This window comes from Struthio camelus, chromosome 9, assembly GCF_040807025.1.
Source record: "Struthio camelus isolate bStrCam1 chromosome 9, bStrCam1.hap1, whole genome shotgun sequence".
Taxonomy (NCBI): domain Eukaryota; kingdom Metazoa; phylum Chordata; class Aves; order Struthioniformes; family Struthionidae; genus Struthio; species Struthio camelus.
The window spans coordinates 7841678-7863459 of NC_090950.1; the positions used below are offsets into that span (position 1 = coordinate 7841678).

The following is a 21782-nucleotide window of genomic DNA, read 5'->3' on the forward strand; positions in this document are numbered from 1 at the left end:
AAGAGCAGAGCAGTGCTGTGCAGCCAGCAAGCCAAGAATTGGTCTCCAAATGGACGTTGGAAATGCCCGGTCTGCTGTAGGGTATGCTGGCGCATTATAGTGCATGCCACTCCTCCCAGACGATTTAGATTGACTGTGAGTCTCTGATAACTGAGAATTCAGTATTTGTGTATCATGTATTAAAAAGGGCAGGGGAAGGCTTATCATGTATAAATAAGTGATTTAATTCACTGGAGCGAAATTGTTTATCATCTATAAATAAGATCATTTATTTCACTGGAGCCATTGTGATACAATTTTACAACAGGATTGAGAGCCATTTTTATTGATTACTCCAAATCAATTGTGTTGTTGCATAAAAATGATAGAAAATATTATCTAATCACATTTATGACTCTCCTACATCAGTACACTTGGAATGTTGCTCTTTATCACCTCATATCTGTTTAATCAGGCTAATACTCCATCTGCCTCTTTGGTGTGATAATGTAGTGAGAACAAACTCAAATTACTAATAATGATCAACCCATTCATCTCCTGATCAAAGAGCTAGCTGTGGGATTTAGATTTTTTTTAAAGCGCACAAAGAATCATTCTCTTTTCTAAACATTAGATTTCGCAGAAAGAAAAGAAAATCTCTGCTATATGCGAACACGTTTGTAGCACCACAGAATTTGCCTACAGATTTCTACTTTCTGTCCTTCAGAAGAGCTGGCAGAATTGGCAGCAGAAGTGACTTTGCCTCCACAGGCTTATTGCATTCTCCACTTCATCTGCCGTTCTGAGGACTCGGCTTAGAAGACCTTACTTTCTTCAAGTGATGCAGTCAGCCCCAAATGCTGAAGAAATGAACTTCTCTGTCTGTGCTTTTGTAAAGAGACTGAATGGAACCTCATGCCTCCACAGGGAGAGAGAGTCCAACAGTTCCTCACCTTTGGATGAAGCTGTTTTGTACTATTTGCGGGAATGGACTCTCAGCCCATCATACAGAAACATTAAGATGTTTTTAATCCCTCCACTTGTTTGCTTCGTGGCAGGTGTCCTCATCATTCCTTCCATCTTGTTTGTGATTTTCTCTAGGTTTAGCATCCGTCAGGAAACAAGGTACATGCTGCTGGGAAATGCTTTGCTTTGTGACCTGATATACATTTTGTCCTACACCCTCTCTGCTGTTTTTAATGCAGCAGATCTAAAGCTCCCGAAGGAAGCTTGTGTCCTCCTGTTATTTTTGCTGGCACTGGCTTACTGCGGAGGATTGTTCACAGCTGCTGCAATGGTCTTGGACACATACATAGCTATTTTGTTTCCTTTGCGCTACATTGCTATTTTGCCTGCTTCACGAACGAAAAAAGTGATTGTATTACTATGGATCTGTTCTGGGGCTTTCCCTGCAACTTTCTTCTTGTTGCTATGGAGCACTCAGAGCTTTATGCCTTATGTCCTGGAAATGTGCTCTGTTCCAGTAATACTGGTGTTAACGCTGAATGGGACTGATGCTGCGAAACTCTGTTACTGGCTTGCTGCCTCTGTTATCTTTCTCTGCCTGTTTTTAATGCTCTGTTGCTATGCTATTCTGTATTTTAAAACAAGAAAATCAGGGATATGGGAGAGCATCTCCTCTAGAGCCAGTGTGACATTCTTAATGCATCACACTGTGTTATTCTTTTACTTCTCTCCACTCTTGGCCTTTCTTGTAGAATCGCTCTTGTACATTAACACTGTCATTGGACTGCAGACAGGAATCTGGGTCTCCCTGGCAATCTGCAATGTCCTGATGATTCTGCCTAAAGTTTTGTTCCCTTTTCTGTATGGGCTCCGGTACAGAGAGATCTCAGCCTCTCTCAGATCCATGGTCAGAAGGAAGCGTCTTCGCCTGATGTCGCCTGGTCCCTCACCGTCCTGAGGCAACGCAGAGCACAGCAGCAGCGGAGGAGCTGTCCTTACCTTGTTAGCGTGCAAGCCTGGCACAAACCTCTCAGCTTCTTTTCCAAGCATGAGAAGGTAGGGGTTGGTCTCTCTGCCTCCTCGGTGCCAGAAGATCTTTCATCACATCACAGTTTGGGATCTTGGCGAATACTGCTCTGGGCAAAGTTCTGAGCCTTCTTCTGATGTGGGAGGGCAGTATCTTTTGGAGGAGATACTGAATCAGGGCCATTTCTACCCATCTATAGTAGATGCCTCTCTGGAAAGCAGAAAATGAAAAATAGATGGTGGAAAGCGAAGGAGGTAACCATAGGTCTCTCGGTCAGCATCACCTACAGCAGAAGGTCCTTAGCCGAAGGTGCTGTTGCTGTGGGCAGAGTGACTCTTTCTTTCCTTCACAGTGTGTTCTGGCAAGGCTGGCAGCCAGTGCCCTGTTCTGTAAAACACACTGTGGAACTCGCCTCTGAAAACTGTACCCAGCGAAACGCTGCGCTTCATCTCGTGTGCAGTGTGCTAGTGTATTATCGGCCATGTGGATTCTGTCTGACAATCTGCAAAACACTGAATTTTTATAGAATCTCAGTCTGATGGGAAATTCATCTTTGATCAGCATCTGTCAGGGAGCCCAGCATGTGACGCTGTCAGGGTGTAGCAGAGATGGGCTGCTTGGCGAGGGAAAAGGAGCCAGGAGGCGCAGGTAGCAGCCAGGCAGTGTCCTCCTGGCAGGGCGCAGTCCCTCGGTGCCTGAGACGGGTGAGCAGAGCGGGGCCGCCGCAGGGATCCCGGGCCCCATTCCCCAGTGGGTCCATCATGATGCAGCCGGGCAGAGACTGAGTCCGGCAGTCGGAGCATCGGGGCAGGACTGGCAAGGTGCAAGGCTGGTGCAGGCATACCCCCGGCATGGCTCATGCGAGGCCCAGGGCTTAAAAGCTTCTACTGAGCCCCAGTGGGGCTTCTACCGAGCCCCACTGCTCCTCCCCAGCAGCCTGAGCCTGGGGCACGGCTGCAGCGCGGCAGAGCTGGCCCCGAGCACCCACCGCCAGCCCCCGAGGAAGGTTGGGAGGAGAGGTTGCAGAGCCTGTGGTGTGCTCAGGGGTGAGAAAGATAGTAGAAAGAGCCTCTTTGTCTTTCAGATTTTCCTGATCAGCTACCTGCCTATAAAATGAAAGTGAGAGGTTTTTCTGTGCTTTAAAGATACCAGATTTTCATTAGACATAAATGGCAGCATGGGAAACTTGAGCTGCAGTGCGATACCTCAAACTTGAGAAAAGAGCTTTTGTATTTCTGAAGATAATGTTTTTAGAATTTGTTTTTATATAAAAGTAGGTAGTTGGGCTTTTTTATTAAAAAGAAAAAATTTTAGAAAATGGCTCTTGATTTCACTCTGTGCAATATGTCGCTTGTGTACAGACTCTCTCCACCTTCTGTTTGCTTAAAGCAATACACAGAAGGTGCTGCGTGTGTTTTTATGGGTACTTCACGCTCGTCTGAAGAATTCCACTAAGTGTGAGCCAGGAGGAGATGAGTGTCTGGTTGCATGACATGGTTTTCAGCAATGAAGCTGGTTTTAGACGTTCCTGCTTGTCTCTCACTCTCCTCATTCCCAGCCTGATTTTGCTCTCCTCAACTTCCAGTTTTCTGCTCTCTCCAGTTTGCTGATACAGCTGTTTGTGGGGCTGCAAGTTAAAAATATCCATTCTAAGAGAAGTAGTATTGTTTTCGTTTTAACCCAGATTATCTCAGTGATCTGCTTTATAGCATGTTCTGCAAACAGCTGTGTCAGCACAATTGAAGGGTTGAAAATCACATTTCAGAGGTGGGAATGAGCCATTGTGGGGACATCTTAGAAGCTTTGCCTCTAAAGGAAAACTTCTGACATGAAAGCACTGCTAAGCTAAAATTATTTGGAGTGAATAAGCCATATTATTGAATATTTGCTTTATCCATGGTTCTGTGCTTCCCCTATTTTGACCCAAAGGGGCATAAAATTCCTGTGTAATTGCTTTCCTTTCCAGAACAAAAATTTCTTCTCAGTCTTCTTCAATAAAAAATTAGAATCTAAGAAATGCTTTTTCCTGGTTGCTTTGATTTTTTTTTTCCAAGGTGAATATACCATAGAAATTTGTCGCGCTAACTACATCCATTTGTCGCACTAACTACATCTGTATGAAGACTTTAGTTTTAGAAGCCGATGGGCTTCCGTAACACTGGTAAGGATAGGGCAAGTAGCTGTAGAGTAGATCAGATGCCTTTTGCTGAATTCTCTTAATATGCAGTATGACCAAGGATGGTAGCGATAGCGGTGACTCCCCAGGCCTCCTGTATCCTGGGCCAAGACTTTGTGCCTCTGCCCATTGGCAAAGAGGCTGATAACTTACAGGACGTTTTGTCCATGGAGGAGTCTTTGAAGCCTTATTACCTGAAGTTTGCCTATTTTGTAAATTCGTGCTAAGTAATAAAGGTAACTATGTAACTACGGTAAAGTAGGGAGTTTTTTTATATGGCCATAGATGAGTTTGAATAGCTACAGGTTAATACCCTTTGATCTTCCTGCTCACTGCTGTCAATTATCCTGTTGATATCCAGGACAGACTCAGATAAGATTACATTGTCAATTCTGTAACTCTTTCTTACATACACACAGATCCCCTGGATATACTTGGAGACAGTTAGAAGTTTGGTGAGATAGAGAAGGACACTAAAAGAAGGAGAAAGTGATTTGATGATCATGGAAAATCTGTGCGTATCTGTAATCTGTCTATTGTGATATCATATGGACAATGCTGAACAAAACATCAGTTTGTGGACATGACCTTCTAAGAAAGATGAACAAAATCATCTTCTATGGTTTCTTTAAATTGTTCCCTAAAACAAGTGTTTGCATAAAAAAGAATGGATTATTTTTAATTTGGAAATCAGTTAAGTTGAACTGAATTCTAAAAAGGGCATCCACATGGAGGCTTGATGATACTTTATTAATCCACTTAAAGGTGGACTGGTATTAGGTGAATGAGATTTTCTTAAGTGGCTGCGTGGACAAGTCCTTAACACGGAATACTACTGTGCTCTTTGGCGCAAAAGCAGTATGCTGCAGCGTGTGTAGGAGAAAGATACCATACACCTGAATCCCTTACCTTCTGGGATTTTCTTGACGAATTTATCTGTATAGGACCTGGGTGATATCACAAGCACTAGGTTCATGTGTTTCTTTTCATAGATGTTTTGAGTTCTATGTTAAAAATGTTTAGGCTTCTTTATTTGCCAGAACCTCACAGTTGTAGTGATGAAGTAGTGATGATTTTCTAAGCTCTGGAAACTCAGACTGAGACTGTTTACAACAGCCCAGCTATTGACCTCATCACCGAGGTCACGTCAGTGAACTTCTTGGGTGTCACAGTGCCTGCCCAGCATCTTAGTGTAAACTGAACTGGACAGCAGTTGCCATTAACATGTGATGTGTCAGCTGGGGGCAGTAATCCTTTAACGGATTGGCATAGCATGAATCATTAAAGGTATCCTTACTTCTAGCCTAAATATAATCATGGTCAGTTTTAACTCCTCTTTTCTTGTGCCAACATTGTTATTTAGCTTAACGCTGCTCCCTTCCCTCCCTCAGCTGGATTTACAGTGCAGCTGACGGCTGTGTGCCATCTGCAGACTGAAGGGAGTCAGACCTGCATTCCTAGGAGCTGGGTCTGTGCCGTGCAGCACTTGAAAAGTAATGAAATCTGTATTTAGAGCCATGCCTCAAATTAGATCAGTTTCAGTGTCATGGGATATGAAGAATCTCCAGGCAGGTAAACAAGCATCGGATTTGGATTTCGATTTCAGTACATTTGCTAGAATTTGAGTAATTATTCAGCAAAGCTAATTAACCTCCTGCAGTTCTGGTAATTAATACTAGAATTTCTACTCCTGCTCCATCGGTTTTCTTTGTTGTTTTCTAACAGGAGCTTAATGTATTTATAGGCCAGAAGGAAGCTGGTGTTTGCCTGGTTGCACTCCAGGGAGCCCTGAGAAGCACGGCAGCGTGTTATAAGAGCAGCACCAGCACCAGCACCAAGGCACCACAGCCTGAGACAGGTCATGTAGCTCCTGCAGGGGGTACTCTGCTTCCAATACTCGAGTCACTATTTTTGTACTCTGAGATACTGTGTGTCTTTTAGACAGAAGCTGTGACTGTGGCCATTCTCTGTGGGAGGTGGCTATGTATGACAAATAAGAGAGAAGAGAAACCTTTAATAGGAAAAGAAAATTACAGGTTTCCTTGAAACTTGATTTCTGCTGTCTCCAGTCTCCACCCCTATCTAACTGCTGGTAGCTGAGGGCACAGCGCTGCCAGTTCTTGCAGTTTTATCACAAACCTTGTGATTTCTGGCATTTTCATAAAATCACTGATCCTGTATGTTTTTCTTTGTCAGCATGTTTCTAGTCCACAGGATTGCAACATGAATCTGAAAGGTGCAAAGAGCAGGGAGGCAAATAAAAGCAACTCTTCATGAACTGCTACTAGAATGTCAGTATTTCTGAGTGAATACTGTGTTTTCAGAGCGAGAAAGGAACTAAGCAGTGGTTCTGCATTCTCATGTTTGTCAGTGAGAGCTGGCCAGTGCTTGCCCAAGATCTACAGGTGTGCCTGGGGAAGTGCCACAGATGAGACATGTCTACAGAGAGGCCTTTTGCCTGAAAATCTCGTGGCAGTCATCTGCCTTCACACTTGACTGAAGGCACGTTTTAGAACAGTCATGCTGTTGTCCGCTTCTTATGAAGTGCAGATAATGTGGAATCTATAGCTGTAAATCAGCTATAGTTGTTGCTTGCTGAACAAAACTTTGTGGGTTTTTAAACTAGAAAATATATTCACTTCTGTGCTAGTGACAAGGACCTGTGCCTCTCAGTGTCATATGTGAGTATAGATAGACTGCTGTAGAGGCGTGAATTGTTAAGAGTAATAGCAAGCCTCCTGTTCGCTGCTTCAGAGTGAGCAGGATGGATCCCTAAAACTGAGTCATGGTTGGAAGAAACCATACAGCAAACTCCAGCAAGAGGTACTCAGGACCTCACATCAAAGTGTCCTGCCAGTGCGTTCACCAAAATTTTAGTGTGGCAGTAAAAATATGGGAAGGAATAAAGGAATGTCTGGCTTTATTCCTTAGTATACAGGTCAGTTTCCCCAGCAATACTAAGAAGAAAGTCCTGGGAAAGTGAGTAGATTTGGCCCATCCTTTTCAGAGAGCAGCTCATAAATGCTAAGTCGGGTTCTGGCCAAGTACTGAAATTACTAAGTGCATCTAAGCAAGGACTACATGAACTCAAGGGCTTTCTGCCCTAGCAACCTCTGTCATTGCTCTGGGTTGGAATGATCTCAGCTGCCAGGGGGAGGCTGCATTTGCCGTCTCCGCTAAATAGAGTTAAGAATTAATTTGTATGTGGAAGTTTATTTGGAGGATTTTTTCCAACTCAGTGGACTGATTTTTCTCAAGCAAAAAAATACTGGTTTTGCTACTGACGTGGCATGGAAGAAATCAGTGACCAGCTCCTGACCTGGGCACTACTGCTTTTTAGGGTGATTCCCAGTAGGAGGAACTGGTCAGCTTTGACAGCTGCCATCATTAGTTTGGGCTACAGGTGAAGACAAGGAAATGCGGCTCGAGAGAGAGAGAAGGGGAGACCACCCTATTCATCTGCCTTCTCCATCCCTACAGACCAGCCAGGGCAGCTAGCCAAGCAAAAGCTGGTGACTGTTCATCAACGCTGCCCTCTGAAAACTGAGCAGGATGGGACAATGTGGGCACCATGGGAGAACTGCTGTACCCGGGAGAAGGACAGGAGCAATAGAGAAGAAGGAGAGCTGAGGAAAAAAAAAGGTTGAAAAAGGAGAGCCTGCAGGATGGATTGGAATAAGAAAGTGTGGGGATGGGCTGGAACAAGAGAAGGGAGTTTCAAGAGATGGGTTGAATTGTTTGATAAAAATACAGGGTTTCTAGCAGACTTTCTGAGGGAAGGACACTGTGGAGACTGCATTTAAGGGCACGCACCTGCCGCGGGGCCTACCTGTGTCCTGCTCAGCCCTGCCTGGAGCTGCTGGGGCCCTGCCATGCTGCTGAGCACTCTGCAATTAGTGTGCTAAACTTCAGGAACCTAGGACTTTTTCCCAGATCAGCATGAGAGAAATACTATTTTTAATACTGTATAAGGCAAAAGGAGATGTTACAAAAAGAGAGAGAGGCTGGGGAGGAAGCACTGCTCTCTGCTTGGATAGATTTGTTTTTCACTGTGTTTTCTACCTTGGATTTAATGGTGAGTTGGCTCTTTGCAGCAACTAGGCAGGGGAGGAGGGAGCAGCGTTATGTTCCCAGCCTTTGGCCAAGTGTATCCTGAAGCGTCCCAGGCCTGACCTCTTCAGTGTTTATTTTTCTTTCTGTACAACTGACCCAGATGCTGGGACCGGAGACTCAGGCCCTTCTGGCCTGTTGTACCTTTGCCTCTTCTGGCACAGCATGTGACTGTCCCAGGAATCAGACCTGGGTACAGTACCTAGAACTGTTTTTCTTTCGGGCAGATTGTTCTGTCCATCTGCATTCCAGGAAATCAAAACCCGTGAGAAAGAGCCTGAGACAGCACTGCCACCCAGTGGGGAGGAAGGCAGAGATTCGAGCAATTCAGAGGCGCTTGTCCTCCAGTCACATAGTGCAGCAAAGGAAATGAGACAGCAACAGGAGGAAGAAAAAAAGCCTTTCAGCCAGACCGATAAACCAGCCCAGAATACAACAAATGGGAAAACAGGTTTTGGTCTCCTTTATTAGAAAACAGCTACAATGACTGTCTAGTGGAACGATTAGCGTTTGTCTGCATCTGCAGCCTGTGCAGTCTCTCTTGGGAATGACAGCAAGGTTCGCAAACTGGGACGGACTTTCTGGTCACACAGAACCGAAGAACTAACAAAGTGTCTTAAACAAACAAAACATTTTTAACTTTAGCTAATGTGCCAACCACTGGGAAAAAAGCACAGCTTTGGAGGAAACAATGTTACATTTCACCAAAGTTACACAATTTTCATTCCAAAAAAGCATCTTCCCTAATAGGTCGCTAATAGGTGCTGCAAATCCAACTAATCACAATAAATAGGCGAGAAAACTTCAGGGCCAGGCTAAGCCAGGTCAAGCATGTTTCAGGGCAGATGTGGTTGGGAAGTGAATTTCACACACCACATTTCTTTGTCTGATTGGAGGTGTTGCATTGGCAGGAGTAAACTGCAGCTGGTCCCTTTTTTTTTTTTTCTGGAGAGGGAAGGGATTAAGATAATTTAAGGATATACTATACAAAGGAAATGCAAGGGCTGAGCATATATACAGATATTCCGCAGAGGACCTTCACAGCAGTATTCCCGTCCACTGCTACCTGCCTCTTAAAAATGTCATCATTGCAGTCTGTGCCACAGGGACACTGAGGTATTGCGTTTCAACTCTGTTCTTCTACAGTCAGACAGAAACTGCCCCAGGCACAATCCTGCGGATGTGTGTGTAAGACTTCCTGAGGGTAACGCTCCCATGGTGAGACACCCCCCGAGGCAGGACGCATTCTTCTGTCAGCTTCTGAGTTTCAGGGTCCCAGCACAGCACTGTCGCAATAACTTCGTTCTTTTCATCTCGGCCCCCAGTGATAAACAGCTTGTTGTTGCATGGCGAAATCCCGCAGCTGGCTCTCTCGTGAGTGAACTGAGTCACGAGGCACCAAGTATCTTCATGGGGGCTATATGAGTAGAGCGCTTTCATTGCCCCACCTGCAGACAAAACAAGTAGCAGTTTGCACTGGCCATTCCTTTAAGACATTTTAACTTAAACAAGTCGTTTCAAGGAGGCTCCATTCCTGGCATTTTTAAGAATGATTTGTGCCCTAAAGCTAAGTGAAAACAAGGTCACAGGACACTTTGTTGTTTTGAAAGCCAGATCCACAGAAGGCCACTTACTGTTCCTAAGGCTGGGCAGTTTAAGGCCAGAACAAACTGCTGTGATCATGCAGTGTGACCACTGTGCACCTAGCAACGAACCTGTCTCCTACCTGCTGGTTAAGCTAAGGACATAACTTCAGCAAAATATAATCTTGCTTAGGAGAGATCAGATCCTGAAGAAGCAGATTTGGAAAGCTGTCACTATCAAAAATGGGTGTATGATTTCTACGCAGACTCCTCTAACTTCAAAGTCCACCTGCCCATTAAACCTTCTTCTGCCTGGATCTGGCTGTTAACATCTCCTTCCTCACGTAGGGGCTTGTCAAACTGATTTCTTAATCTTCTTAGGAAAAGTTAAGCAGACAGTGATCTTCAGTTTCTCCATGTTTCCCAAATCTGCAGTCATTCTTGAAACTTTTTTTGTGCACCCTTTCCAATTTTTCAAGTTCCTTTTTTTTGGAAAAATGGTCAATAACTCAGCACCCAGGAAGACTCTGGAAATAGATTTTCTCCCAAGAGTACCAATAGCTAAATGGTTCCTGTTCTGAAATTTGCAGTGACTGGGTGTATCTTCTAGAGTAGCTGTGTAGAACAGGGCCAGGGAAATGTAAAAGCCATGGTCTTACTGATGTGTTGCAATATGTGGGTTCCTCCCTGTTGGCAAAGTGAGCATTTTCTGTTCTAGTTACAGTAAATGTAATTGTTGACTAGTCCAGAACTTGATGGATAATCAAGCCACTATGAGTGACTTAAACAAGTCTTATGTCCCAATTAGAGCAGGCAAAAACCACCCATGCTGCTAGTTACAGTGATTCAGCTGTTGGTAATCCATCAGTCTGGGTAATTTGATTGCTTTGGATGCAGTAACCGCACGGTCTTGCATGGGGCTGATTTCCTTCCAAAGTGAACTAGATCTGTTTCTCAGGTAGGGACACCATAGGTTTACTTATAGACATTCCTATCTCAAATATGCTGAGTGAATGTACCTGGAGTCAAATCTTATCTGAGAGCTGTGTCAGCTAACTCATAAGTCTTGCCTTCTCTTTCTATCTCTTACCCGGTACAAAGAGGCTGAAGTCAATCCCTGTGCTGAGGAGCAGCCCAAGGTGTGTATATCCACACATAAGGTACCTGCATATGTATACACACACACACATTACAACTCTCACTGCAAAATGTCACTTACTGCTTGGTGATACCCTGTCTCTGTGCCAGCTGCCAGCACCCTTTTGATTATTCTGCAAGTGGGAAACTTTCTGCACTCAGGCTTGGGAGAGGGAGAAGGAACTTTTCTGTGCTCCTGTTTTTGAAACAAATGTCCCTCTTTCCACTCTTTCCTTTCTCCCAACACCACTTGGAGATGCACTTGCAGGCTCCCTCCTCCTTCCTAAACTTGACTCACCAGTGTTAACCTCCTGTTCTTGCATCTTTGGTTCCCGATCTGGCAATTGATTGAATTAGCCCCAGGCATGATCTAGTGAAGAGATTTGGGTCTGTGCGTATCTCTGGCTCTGCTCCAATTAACTGCCCCTGGTCCTTATATCCCTACCTAAACCCTGTATGCAGTGGGCTGCTTAATGGTCGTAGAGAGGAGAGAGGATGTTGATATAGCCATGAGTTCATGCCCTTGCCACTACACACCTACCTTTGGGTGGCTCTCAGTTCTCTCTGGGCCTTGGAAAGCACCTACCATGCTAACAGGGACTTAGATCTTGACTTGGTGACTCTCCCCTAGTTTGTGAATGTGCTGGATTCCCCTCCCTCCCTAGGCTCAGTGGGACAAGCCATCTAACCATTTGACTGTGCTCAGTGAGGTTTGTGGATAAAACCAGACACACAGACACAAGCCCTGCTATGGCTAGACAAGAAGGAGCATTAATGCTTCACCTACCCACAACATAAATGTGGTCACGGAAACTTGCGGCATTGATGCATTTGGCCTCCACTGGCATGGCAGCTTTCAGGCTCCACGTGTTGGTAGTAGGGTCATAACACTGCGTCTTGTCCGTTGCCAGCTTCCCGTTGGGCCCTCCCCCAATCACGTAGAGTTTCTTCTTGTAGCTCGCTGCTGCAAAGGAGCTTACGTTGACCATGAGAGGAGCAGCCTGTGCAACCGTAAAAAATCATTAGTAACCACCGAGAGGTTGTTTTAACTTCAGATCCTCGAGGTTCATGCATATGGGGAGCCTGCTGAATTTTGAGTCAGATGTCCTTTTTAAGATGATCACGAGGGTCCTTAAGATGAGATATCTAGGGGTTAGGGAGAAGTGTGTTTCAGGTTTTTTCTTAAGATTGTGAACCCCTTAATAAAAATACGCTGTGTTCAAGTGCTGTCATTACAATTACACTGTCAACAGTTCAAAAGCTAGGAAATGCCAGAAATGCCACAAATCTCCATTTTTTACTTAGGTACATAGAAAAAACATGAGAAACTTGTTCATGTTGATCTTTCTGCCTGCAGCTATGACTGCTAGATTCCTCTGCATTCCTTAGTATCATCTAAAAACTAGGGTCTAAATCTGCCGTTCTGTTGCCTAACTCGTTAATCGCATTGATTTCATGGGTTATTGGCTGTCAAACGCTCTCACTATTTGAAGCATAGTTAGTAGAACTGTCTTTTTTTCCATCTTATTTACCTTGAAACCTTTACTCTCAACCTAAATATATATCTCATAGCATATATAATTCACAAGTTGATATAAACCTTATATATTAGAGAAGTAGTTTCAGCCCATGCTGTGGTTCACAGTAAAAACTGTTTTTATTCAGTGATTTATGGACTGCTAGCTAGAGGTCTTTAAAAGCTAACTGAGAAACTCAGGCATAAGAGGTCTCCCATAGTCTGGCAGGACATCCTGTGGTTTTTATTTTCTGCAGGATCCACATCTTGAGATAAAAAATACTTAGGGTGCTTGCAAATGAGAAATACTTTAAAAACACTGTACTATATCCTGTCACATGCAATTTCGTGGATTAATGCTCTAACATTTTCTGTTTAAAATAGTTCAAACAAGTAAAATGTTACATGATACAGTATTTTACCTCTGACCAGCAGTTATGAAAGGGATCGTAGGCTTCCATGCTGTTGATTCTCTGCAGGCCATCAAAACCTCCAATGACATATACTTTGCCACCCAACACAGCCATTTTGTGCCTCCATCGCCCAACATTTAGATATTCAATTTGTATCCATTTGTTGATGGAGGCATTGTACTTCCAAACATCATTCTGTGTTTCTTTGCCACCTGTAGTATACAAGACACTTATAGATACGATAGCCCAGCTTGTATTTGCTCAAAATCTCCACTACGTTCAAAATTTAGTAAGTTTCCCTCAGAACAGAAGAGAAATCATTCATCTGTGCTATTAGCTTCTTAATTACCTACCGCCGTGGCCTGGCCCTATTACAGAAGAGGACAATTTCTGCATTTAGTTTGCTTCCTAGCGTTCTGTGTTGGAAAGAGAAGGAAACTCTGAATAATTTTTACAAGCCAAATCTTCAGTAGACCTAAATCACTATTCCACATTTTGTCAAACCGCAGCTTTTTCTTTGGCGCTTGCATTTTAATACTAAGTAAGTGGCCAACCACACACGGCACGGAGATGTGCAGATTTTTGGGAACCACTGGGGCTTTGCAGAATGCTAGGAACTGACAAATAAACACAAGCAATTTAAGTAAGACAGCCAAGGATGCTGCAGGCCATCGCGCCAAATCCCTTGAAGAAAGATTTGTATGGGGGAGGTCCTGTTAAAAATAGGCAAGCCAGTTCACACGGGGTAGATCCAGTCAGCTAGCCGAGTGAATTACACAGTGAAAATAGAAGACAGGTCTCTGAGCTCCTACCAGAGATAGACCTGCACAGACATGTTAGAAGTTTTACTATTCAACCTTGGGACCATATAGCTAGGATCTCATTTTTATATCTCTATAGTCTCTGTCTCTCCTAACTTGGAATTGCTTTATATTTATATATGCATTTTGAAGATTAAATTGGACCCTGTAAGTTCATTCTAGACCTGATTTGCAAATGAATCTTTCCTTGCTCAAAAGTGGAGAGCACTATTTTAAGCAATACTTTTGTGTTGTGATTTTTGGTGTAACTAGAATACGCACTGAACTAGTTAAGCAAGAAACCCAACGTACAGACTGAGTAGCTTGCTCCACAGCTTACTCCGTCATCCGCATTCTGGTTAAACAATCACTTCACTGGTGAATATACTGAAAAGAGAATTCATATTCCATTGAGGAAGTGTGTGCCTTCATTGGTATTCTGTACTGCAGCCAGATCACTGCAAACTGATGTCTCTCATCTCTGGGCCAAACAGCAGATTGAATGGAAGATAATTAGCATGCTAGAAAGAGTCGTTTGTAATGCTTTTGTCTAAGTATTTTTCACATGTATGCGTTGAATTTTATTTGCACTCAAATAGCTGAAGTGGCTGAAGGGCCTGAATGTGGCATTCATGTTTACAATGGGGCTGAGAGACTGCAGGTGTTCCCCTTACTCTCCCTTGGAAATTTCCCATTTACATTAGCTTGTTCTTTCCTGCGCAGGATGAAAGCTCTTTTTGGAGTCTGAACGGGACCAGGCGGATGAATTATCTGCACATGGGGAGGCAGGAGAGATTTTTGAGCAAACTGAGGGCTTATTTTGTTTCTGTTCTTTTTTCTAGACCACAGTTCTTTCTAATTTGAGGAAAAATTGTAATTAAATTGGTAGCAGTAACAGAATGGTGAGTGATAATTTGTGTCATTTTTAGTTATATGTGAACTGTTTCAGTCCATGCCATCAAAGCATTTAAAATGTTTGGGGAAATGTTGATCCGAAGTAGTAATACACCTATGCAGAGGACTTTCTCGTTGTTTGGATGCTAAAAGAGCGGCAGGACTCTGAACCGTAACAAAATGCTGAGGGAAATGGGCATGTGGGAAGGGAGAGGCTGAAAGAGGGAAGGTCAAGTCAGGAAAGATGCATGTAAAGATAGAAAAGAACCAAGTCACAGAAGCTAAAAAAAAACAAAACAGAGTAGAAGAACATGCAGGAGGAGGCAGATGATTCATCAGGAGTTGGCCACTTATAACTTGGGGGGGCAGGAGGAAACTGCTAATGATTTTGGTCCATTTAGCCCTTTATTTGGGTGAAAAGGGTGAAAAGCGGATAGGAGGAAGGCATGGGGGATTGGAGGGAAGGAGTCACAGGTCTGAAATGCTGCAGGGAAGGAAGGAAGGGAATGTGTTAGACTGGCAGCAAGACAAAAGCCAGCTTATACTTACCACAGTAGGGGATGTATTAGTCTAGCCTGGAGGCAACCTGCATTGAGCATTAAAGAAAGGGAAGAAGATACACTGAAAAAGATGTCAGGAGTAAGAGGAAGCAAAAAGTCTGTGACCTTGAGGAAGAGGAAAGGGTAAGAGATTAAAAGCAAATAGAAAAGAGACCTTTCAACTCAAGGGTGTGAAGAGGTGAGGAATGTTCCCTAGCCAGGATGTCTGACTTAGCTTCCTCCCTGTAACCTTTAATGGAGGGTCAGCCTTCAGAGGAACAAGAGACACACCAGGGTGGACTGAAAAGAACTTGCTTTATTTGTAACTAGAGGAGGAGTAACCTAATTCTTATCCTAGGATAAAGATTTAATAAACATTAAATTGGAATGAGGTAATAAAAATCTGTGGAGTCCCAAAAGCAAGAATGCAATGAAAGATATTTAAGTAAAGGCAATGGACCAGTATTCATATCTAAGCAGAGCATTCTCACTTTAGCCCTCACTTCTCCTTCCCCATGTCCTTTCTACTCCTCCCCTGTTTTAAGTGAGCATAGGATTTGGTGGATGACTCTGCAGGCAGAAGTCTTCTACCCATGGAGGTACTGCTCTGTATCGTGGTCTGATAACGTGACAGTAATTACAACATGCTGTTGCTTTTCCTCTGGAAAGCAGAATGAGATTGCCCAGCTTATTTTTGACAGCTTATTTTTTGATCAAAACCAGCTGTCAATCTTTAATGACTAACTAACTTGAGTTTAACCGTTTTGATTGTCAAAGTGAAAACTGTATAGCTCCAGGATCAACCCCCCACACGGAGCTCAGCTATATTTGTATGGGAAGTTATATTTACTTCCTGGAGCTCTCAGGACGAGAGCCTGCAGAAGGTATGTTCACACTCATGCTGTGTGTCTGCACTGTTGAGTCTCTTCTGGCTCTGACAGTTAATATTGCCTTTAGCAAGAGGGCACTTCTAGTGTCCTGTCTGATGCACTGTTAAGTGCTCCTGAAAATGCAGTTTTCAGTTAGCAGCAAAACAGCAGTGTCACTTCCCTGCAGATTCGTGACTGATTCTTGCAGAATGAGTCAGATTCTGACAGATCCTTGCTTGTGCATGTGAAGCTGCAAGCGACGTTATTACAAGAAGATGCTGGAGCAATTATTCTTCATTTTATGTTTGCTAAACAATTTGTGTGCGCCTTTCCATGATCATGGTCACTGAGTGCTTAGGGTGCTGCATGCCAGTAGCTTTGCATGTAGATTAATAGTTGTTTGAAAAGGAATCTTGTGCTAAAAGGCCAGCCAAGGCCAGGCAGTGTCCTCACACCCAGCACATCCCTTGAGGCTGTTCAGACTCAAAGCCTGTACCTGTAGTACTAAGTTCTTATAAAGAATTTATCATGCTCTTGATAAAAGCTGGACTATGTGTGAGAACGCTCTGTTCCCCACTCCCACTCCCAATGTCTTATTCCTTACCTGATATGTAGACTTCATTTTTTAGTGTAATGCATGCAAACTCCACCCATTTTTTATTCTCATTCTCAGTCTCCTGTTCTGTGATCGGTAGTTTTGCTACTTCCAGGCGGCTTCGCCTCAAAGGATCCAGGCAAGTCACTTCTGCTACAAACTTCTCATCTTTTGTACAGCCCCCTATGATCATAAACACCTCAGACTGGAACTCGTGCATCCTGGGCTTGGTTCTCTCTGTAATAATCTAAATGCAAGCAAGACAGAGTGAGTACACAGGGTACTTGCACCTACAGTTACAGAAAGGTCTGGTGACCTGTTTTCTGATTAGCTGTTTTGTAAATTATAGCTGGCCTACAGTCAACAAATTATCAAATGCTAAGTTGAAAGCCTGGAAAGCATCCTAGAAGCACTGCAGTAGAGATTGCTGTATCCTTGCTTCAGCAGGATTTCTTCAGCACTGAACTTACTTTAGCTTACCCACAAAGATCCTTTCACATCCCAGCCTCCTCTTGGAAACTCCCAGGGTGGCACCAGGCCGTTAAGGTGAGCACTTGTGACAAGGCTGGGTACATGTGAGGCAGCTGAAGAGGACAAGTTTCATTTGGACTGGCAGAGCAGGGAGAAGGTAGGAGGGCCATGAGGTTTGTGTGTGTCCTGGGGAGCTTGGAGGGAGCAAGATTGCAGTCAGTGCTAAGAGAAGATGAGCAGTTGCTCACTATTTGTGCTGAAGAGAATGGTTAAAGCGTCAAAGCAACAGTAATTCTATACTGCGGGGGTTGTTTTCTTTGTTTCTTTGTTTATCAGTTGTAATTTTAAGGCAAAATTAACAGAGCTACTTAAAACTAGCACCAGACTCTGAGATATGGTTAGCTTTCATTTACTGCCTATTGGCTCAGTTCATTGACCAGATCTTTGTCTCAGGGACGCTGGAAAAAGTCATTTCCTGGGTAAATGTTCACCAGGAGCAAAGAATGTACAGGGGGTGCTGGGAGACGTCTATTTTGCTTGGAGGAAATATTTGCAAGCAAGTGCTAGGTATGCTGGCTCTGTGCTGAAGGACAGGAAGAATAACCCTCTTTATCCTCTCAGTTATTCATACTGGAAGAAATGCAGTGTAAAAAGTAAGGGGAGCATTGGGGATCCAGGAATTTGTTTCTCTAGTTCTGTGTGTCACAGGGCGTTTGTCAATCTGCAGCCCCTCAAAGTCTGCTGGGGAAGATGTGCACCCCTCTACATCTTACATCTAGTGAGAATGAGACTGCATTTGGCATCTTCTGCACCCCTCAGAGAAGCAGCCCATGGGCCCACAAGGTCCACAGAGTAGAGGTTAAGTGCTATTGCAGCAGGCTGCTTGCTTACAGTTCTAAGCTTCTTTTAGTATATTTCTATAAATGGGCATAAGTCGCCTATATTAAAAAGGGTTATTTATGCAGACACTAAAAAATCTTCTATTTGCCCCATGTTTAGTGAATTATCAAATAACATCTGTCTGGAAACTTGCCAGATTTTAGAATTCTGTTTTTAACTCATCTGTCACCATTGCCAGGCATTAGCACTGGGCCGGATGGCTCGCAGAGCTGCCTCTGACATTCTGCCCCTTGAAAGCTTAGCGGATTGAATGTTTGGCCCTAAGTAACACTCCCTTCATCTAGCCCGCACAGACCCAGCAGCACGGCCGTCTGCAGCCAGGCCTTGACGCTGAAGAGCAACCGCAATCTCCAGGCACTGGGGGCAAAGCTGCCTCAGGGAATTACCACCAGGCAGGCTAGCACTACCCCAGGCCATTGTGGACTGTCCTATGCGGTTCAGCAGCGCAAATAGCCCTTGGTCTTCTACCCCTCCCATGACTCATGTCCACTGTTAGGGATGGACCCGCAACTTGTTCCTGATGGCCTCCCACTTTTCTCTGACTCTCTAAGGCTGTGGAGGTGCACGCATTTCCTCACACAATCCCATAACCTTGCTCCTGTTCATTGTGAAATCTGACCTCTGGTTGCTCTCCCTTCTGTCCCACATTTCAGGCCAGGTGATGTGACTGATACTGAACTTTCTGAAGAGGACAGGCAATTAGGGAGCTGGAGATCTACCACAGCCTACCTTGAGCGAGCAAGATAGGACTTGACCGATGTCAGGATGAGCCTGTCTCTTTGGGTGCTGGGACCTGTGTAAATGAGGAAGATAGACAGACCTCTTCTCTGAGAAGAGACTGCCTTCTTCAGAGCAAGTTCTCCCTTTTCTGAAAGATTTCCCCCCACAAGCAGCAGATGAAGATGCTAAATCTTCCGATTTGATAGAGTGTCATTACAGATCATGGTACGTTTTAGTGTGGTAATTATTCTTCCTTTCTTGGGCTCAAAATATTAACTAAGAGGATGAGCGGTCAGGAGTAGTACCGTTTGCTTTGCCTTTATACTAGGGAAGTCATCTGGTGTCTTTCTTTAGCTGCTCAAGTATGTGTGCAAAGGCTCACGCTCAGATGTTCATAAACAGGAAGCTGCATGCTTTGATATTAAAACGAGCTGCCTGGAAGCTTTTTAAATCATCAGGATAACTGATAAAGCCCACCTTGCTTTTCAGTAGCACCAGTCAGTGAAACTTAAGCATGAATACCTCTTTTTCTGCCTCACAGTACCACTCCTTCTCATGGGATTTTTGAGCAGAAATACACAGGGTTTAGAAGGAGTGGCATCACCACTGCCCTGCTGTTTGCCACACACTTTCCTTTTTTACTTACCTCATTGCCTGACAGATGGTACATTCTTGCTTCCTGGAGCAAAGGGAAGACATCTGGACACTGTCTAATGAGTTTGTCAGCTTCAACGGTCTCTACGAAATACCAAGGGTCCAAGAGGGGCAGCCGGACATTCTCTAGCACGTATGGCAGGAGAGGAAACCTTTCTGACTCCTTGTAACGTACCCAGTTCATTACAGTTTCAAACACCTGTGCCTCTTCAGTGACATAGAGGTCATCGCTCTTCAGTGTGCTGCAGAGAACGTCGGCCGGGAGCTCCAGGAACTCCTCATAGTTCAGGACCTGGGTGAAGTTCTGGATAATGTAGCTCTGCACTTGCTGTTTCAGGCTGTGCAGGGAGTGGGCGTCAGCCAGCCTCAAGATGCCAACACAGTTCTCCGGCTGGAGGGCTTCGGTGAGAAAACTGGCACAAGCATCTACCATGCGCAGGAACTGTGGACACAAAAACATATCATCACAGAGCAGTTACTTGGGTGACTAAATCACAGAAGAGCTTAGGAGCTCTGGGTCCCAATGAGCTGTGCGCAGCACAGTGGGGAGCTGGGAGAGACAAAAAGTTGCCACGTGAGGACAGGTGTCTCGTAGCCGCGGCGGTCTCTCCAGAATGAAAATTTCCTTTTCCCGCTGCTTTCTCTCCTTCTGCATCCCTGTTGCTCCTTTTCCCCGTTGAAGGACCCAGAAAACCTGAGACTCATCAATCTGAATTGTTTCAGCGCCCCCGCCAAAGTAAGAAGGGGTCCTACCATTCCTCTTCCCTCCTGGAGATCACAAAGAGGTAACAGCCATGGAGTTACAAAGTTTAGACAATGTCAGCAGGCTTCAGATGTGCTTGCCTTGCCTCAACTGACCTGTCAGCTCAGATCACACAGAAGGCAGTCTGGTTTTGGAGTACAGGTGGCTCCAAACACTGTCTGTGTTCATGCTCCCACCATCCAAACTCTGAGCGTGTCTAAGGCCTGGCAAGGGCAGTGGAGAACGAGAAGCTGAGGTGTGGGAGCTCTGCCTCCGCAGAGCGTGGGGGAGCGCCGTCATGTGCTGGGGGACATGGCAGGACAGGACCAATCATCAGCAAATCCCTGAGTTGCCTGACAGCAAGTGTCTGGCTAGCGTTTATGCGTGTTGAGGGGGGCCTTGGGAGGTTTTAGTGACCTTTGTTTTTCTGTAATTATCCTTGGTTCAAAAAAGCATAGATGTGCCTTTTTCACAGACAGAGTCCTCTTAAAGTGCTTGTCATGTCTGTGTCGAGTAGGGCATCACAACTACTGTCATTAACTTCCTTTGCGCAGGTAGCCCCAGCTGAGGGTCCCGAATGTGCTGATTCCCCTGGACCACGGGTTCTGTGGGGCTTTTGCCACCGACGACGATGTGAGCAAGATTGTTTGCTGGGTGATTATTCAAGAACAAGAAAAGATCTGAGCAGAACTGTTAGGTTATAATGCTTTATTCTGGGCTTTCCTTAACCCCTGTGATTTCAGGGCATCAGTATTTCACACGGTTTTTGTCACTGAGTGGTGCAAATAGTAACATACAGAATAGATAGGTCAGACGTGATGCTGTGAATTTCCGTGCGTGCTTTTGGGGTCTTTTTTGCATCCGATGTCAGCAAGACAGCCATTTTAACTTGTTCTGTCCCGAAGGGGAAAGTTGCACAACAGCAATTTAGGGCCAAAGGGGAAGTGAAACCCAGAAAAAACATTTTTAAAAGCTATGGTATTTAGATTTGTTTCAGTAATTAGGGTAGAATCTTCTAGACAGAACCATGTCACGTTGACACATTTAGGCTATTTACCAGAGCTGAGCGATCACAGACTTTGGGTACAGACTATCTGGTTCCTGTTTTACATTTAGATGTGGTCAAAAGTTTAGAGAAATGCAACTGACTGATGAACAACGGTGCATGAGGGCTCAGAATAAGTTGCTACTGTTTGTGATCTAAGTATGTCCGTGGTGGCTGTGGCACCACTGCAGAGCTCTGCGGCCTCTGCTCTCAGTGCCTGGATGCCAGCATTGCCGTTTCTTTCTGGGAGAGCACTAGGCTAGCGCTTTGAAATCATCAGTGCATTTCCCTGAGGATCTGAAAGCACTTTGCCCACACGAGGTAGTCCTCAGACCTGAGGCAAGTTAAGCATTAGCCCTTTCAAAGTTGGCATTAGCCCTTTCAAAGTTGACAGCAGTGAGATGCAAAAAACCAAAGAAGGGCTTTGTTAAGATCACTCATCAAGTCATTTGCAAGGCTGGGAATAGACCCCAGAGCTGCTTGCTCACCTGCCTGAGGTCTAACCACCATCCAGTGCTCTATTTATACATGGCTTGTTAAGAGCGATACTCACGAGATGACAATAGAGGCTTTTCTCCCAGAAGGTGCACGATGGTTGTAACAACCGTGCAAGCACCACTGATCATGCTATATAGCTGCATTTACG

The 21782-nt window shown here is 44.6% G+C and overlaps 2 protein-coding genes across 2 annotated transcripts in view; one reads left to right on the top strand and one right to left on the bottom strand.

Moving 5' to 3' along the window:
* Positions 1–9238, top strand: GPR148 (G protein-coupled receptor 148). The gene has a single exon (XM_068954188.1). The coding sequence runs from the start codon at positions 821–823 to the stop codon at positions 1901–1903; it is 1083 nt and encodes a 360-aa protein (XP_068810289.1). The 5' UTR covers positions 1–820; the 3' UTR covers positions 1904–9238.
* Positions 8699–21782, bottom strand: part of KLHL6 (kelch like family member 6) — a 20992-nt gene continuing 7908 nt past the window's right edge. The window contains exons 3-7 of the mRNA XM_009674134.2: positions 19342–19791; positions 16614–16851; positions 12917–13119; positions 11766–11979; positions 8699–9706 (exon numbers count right to left, since the gene is read on the bottom strand). Of these exons, the coding sequence (XP_009672429.1) occupies positions 9405–9706; positions 11766–11979; positions 12917–13119; positions 16614–16851; positions 19342–19791 (1407 nt within the window). The 3' untranslated portion in view covers positions 8699–9404. The remainder of the gene's footprint in view (positions 9707–11765; positions 11980–12916; positions 13120–16613; positions 16852–19341; positions 19792–21782) is intronic.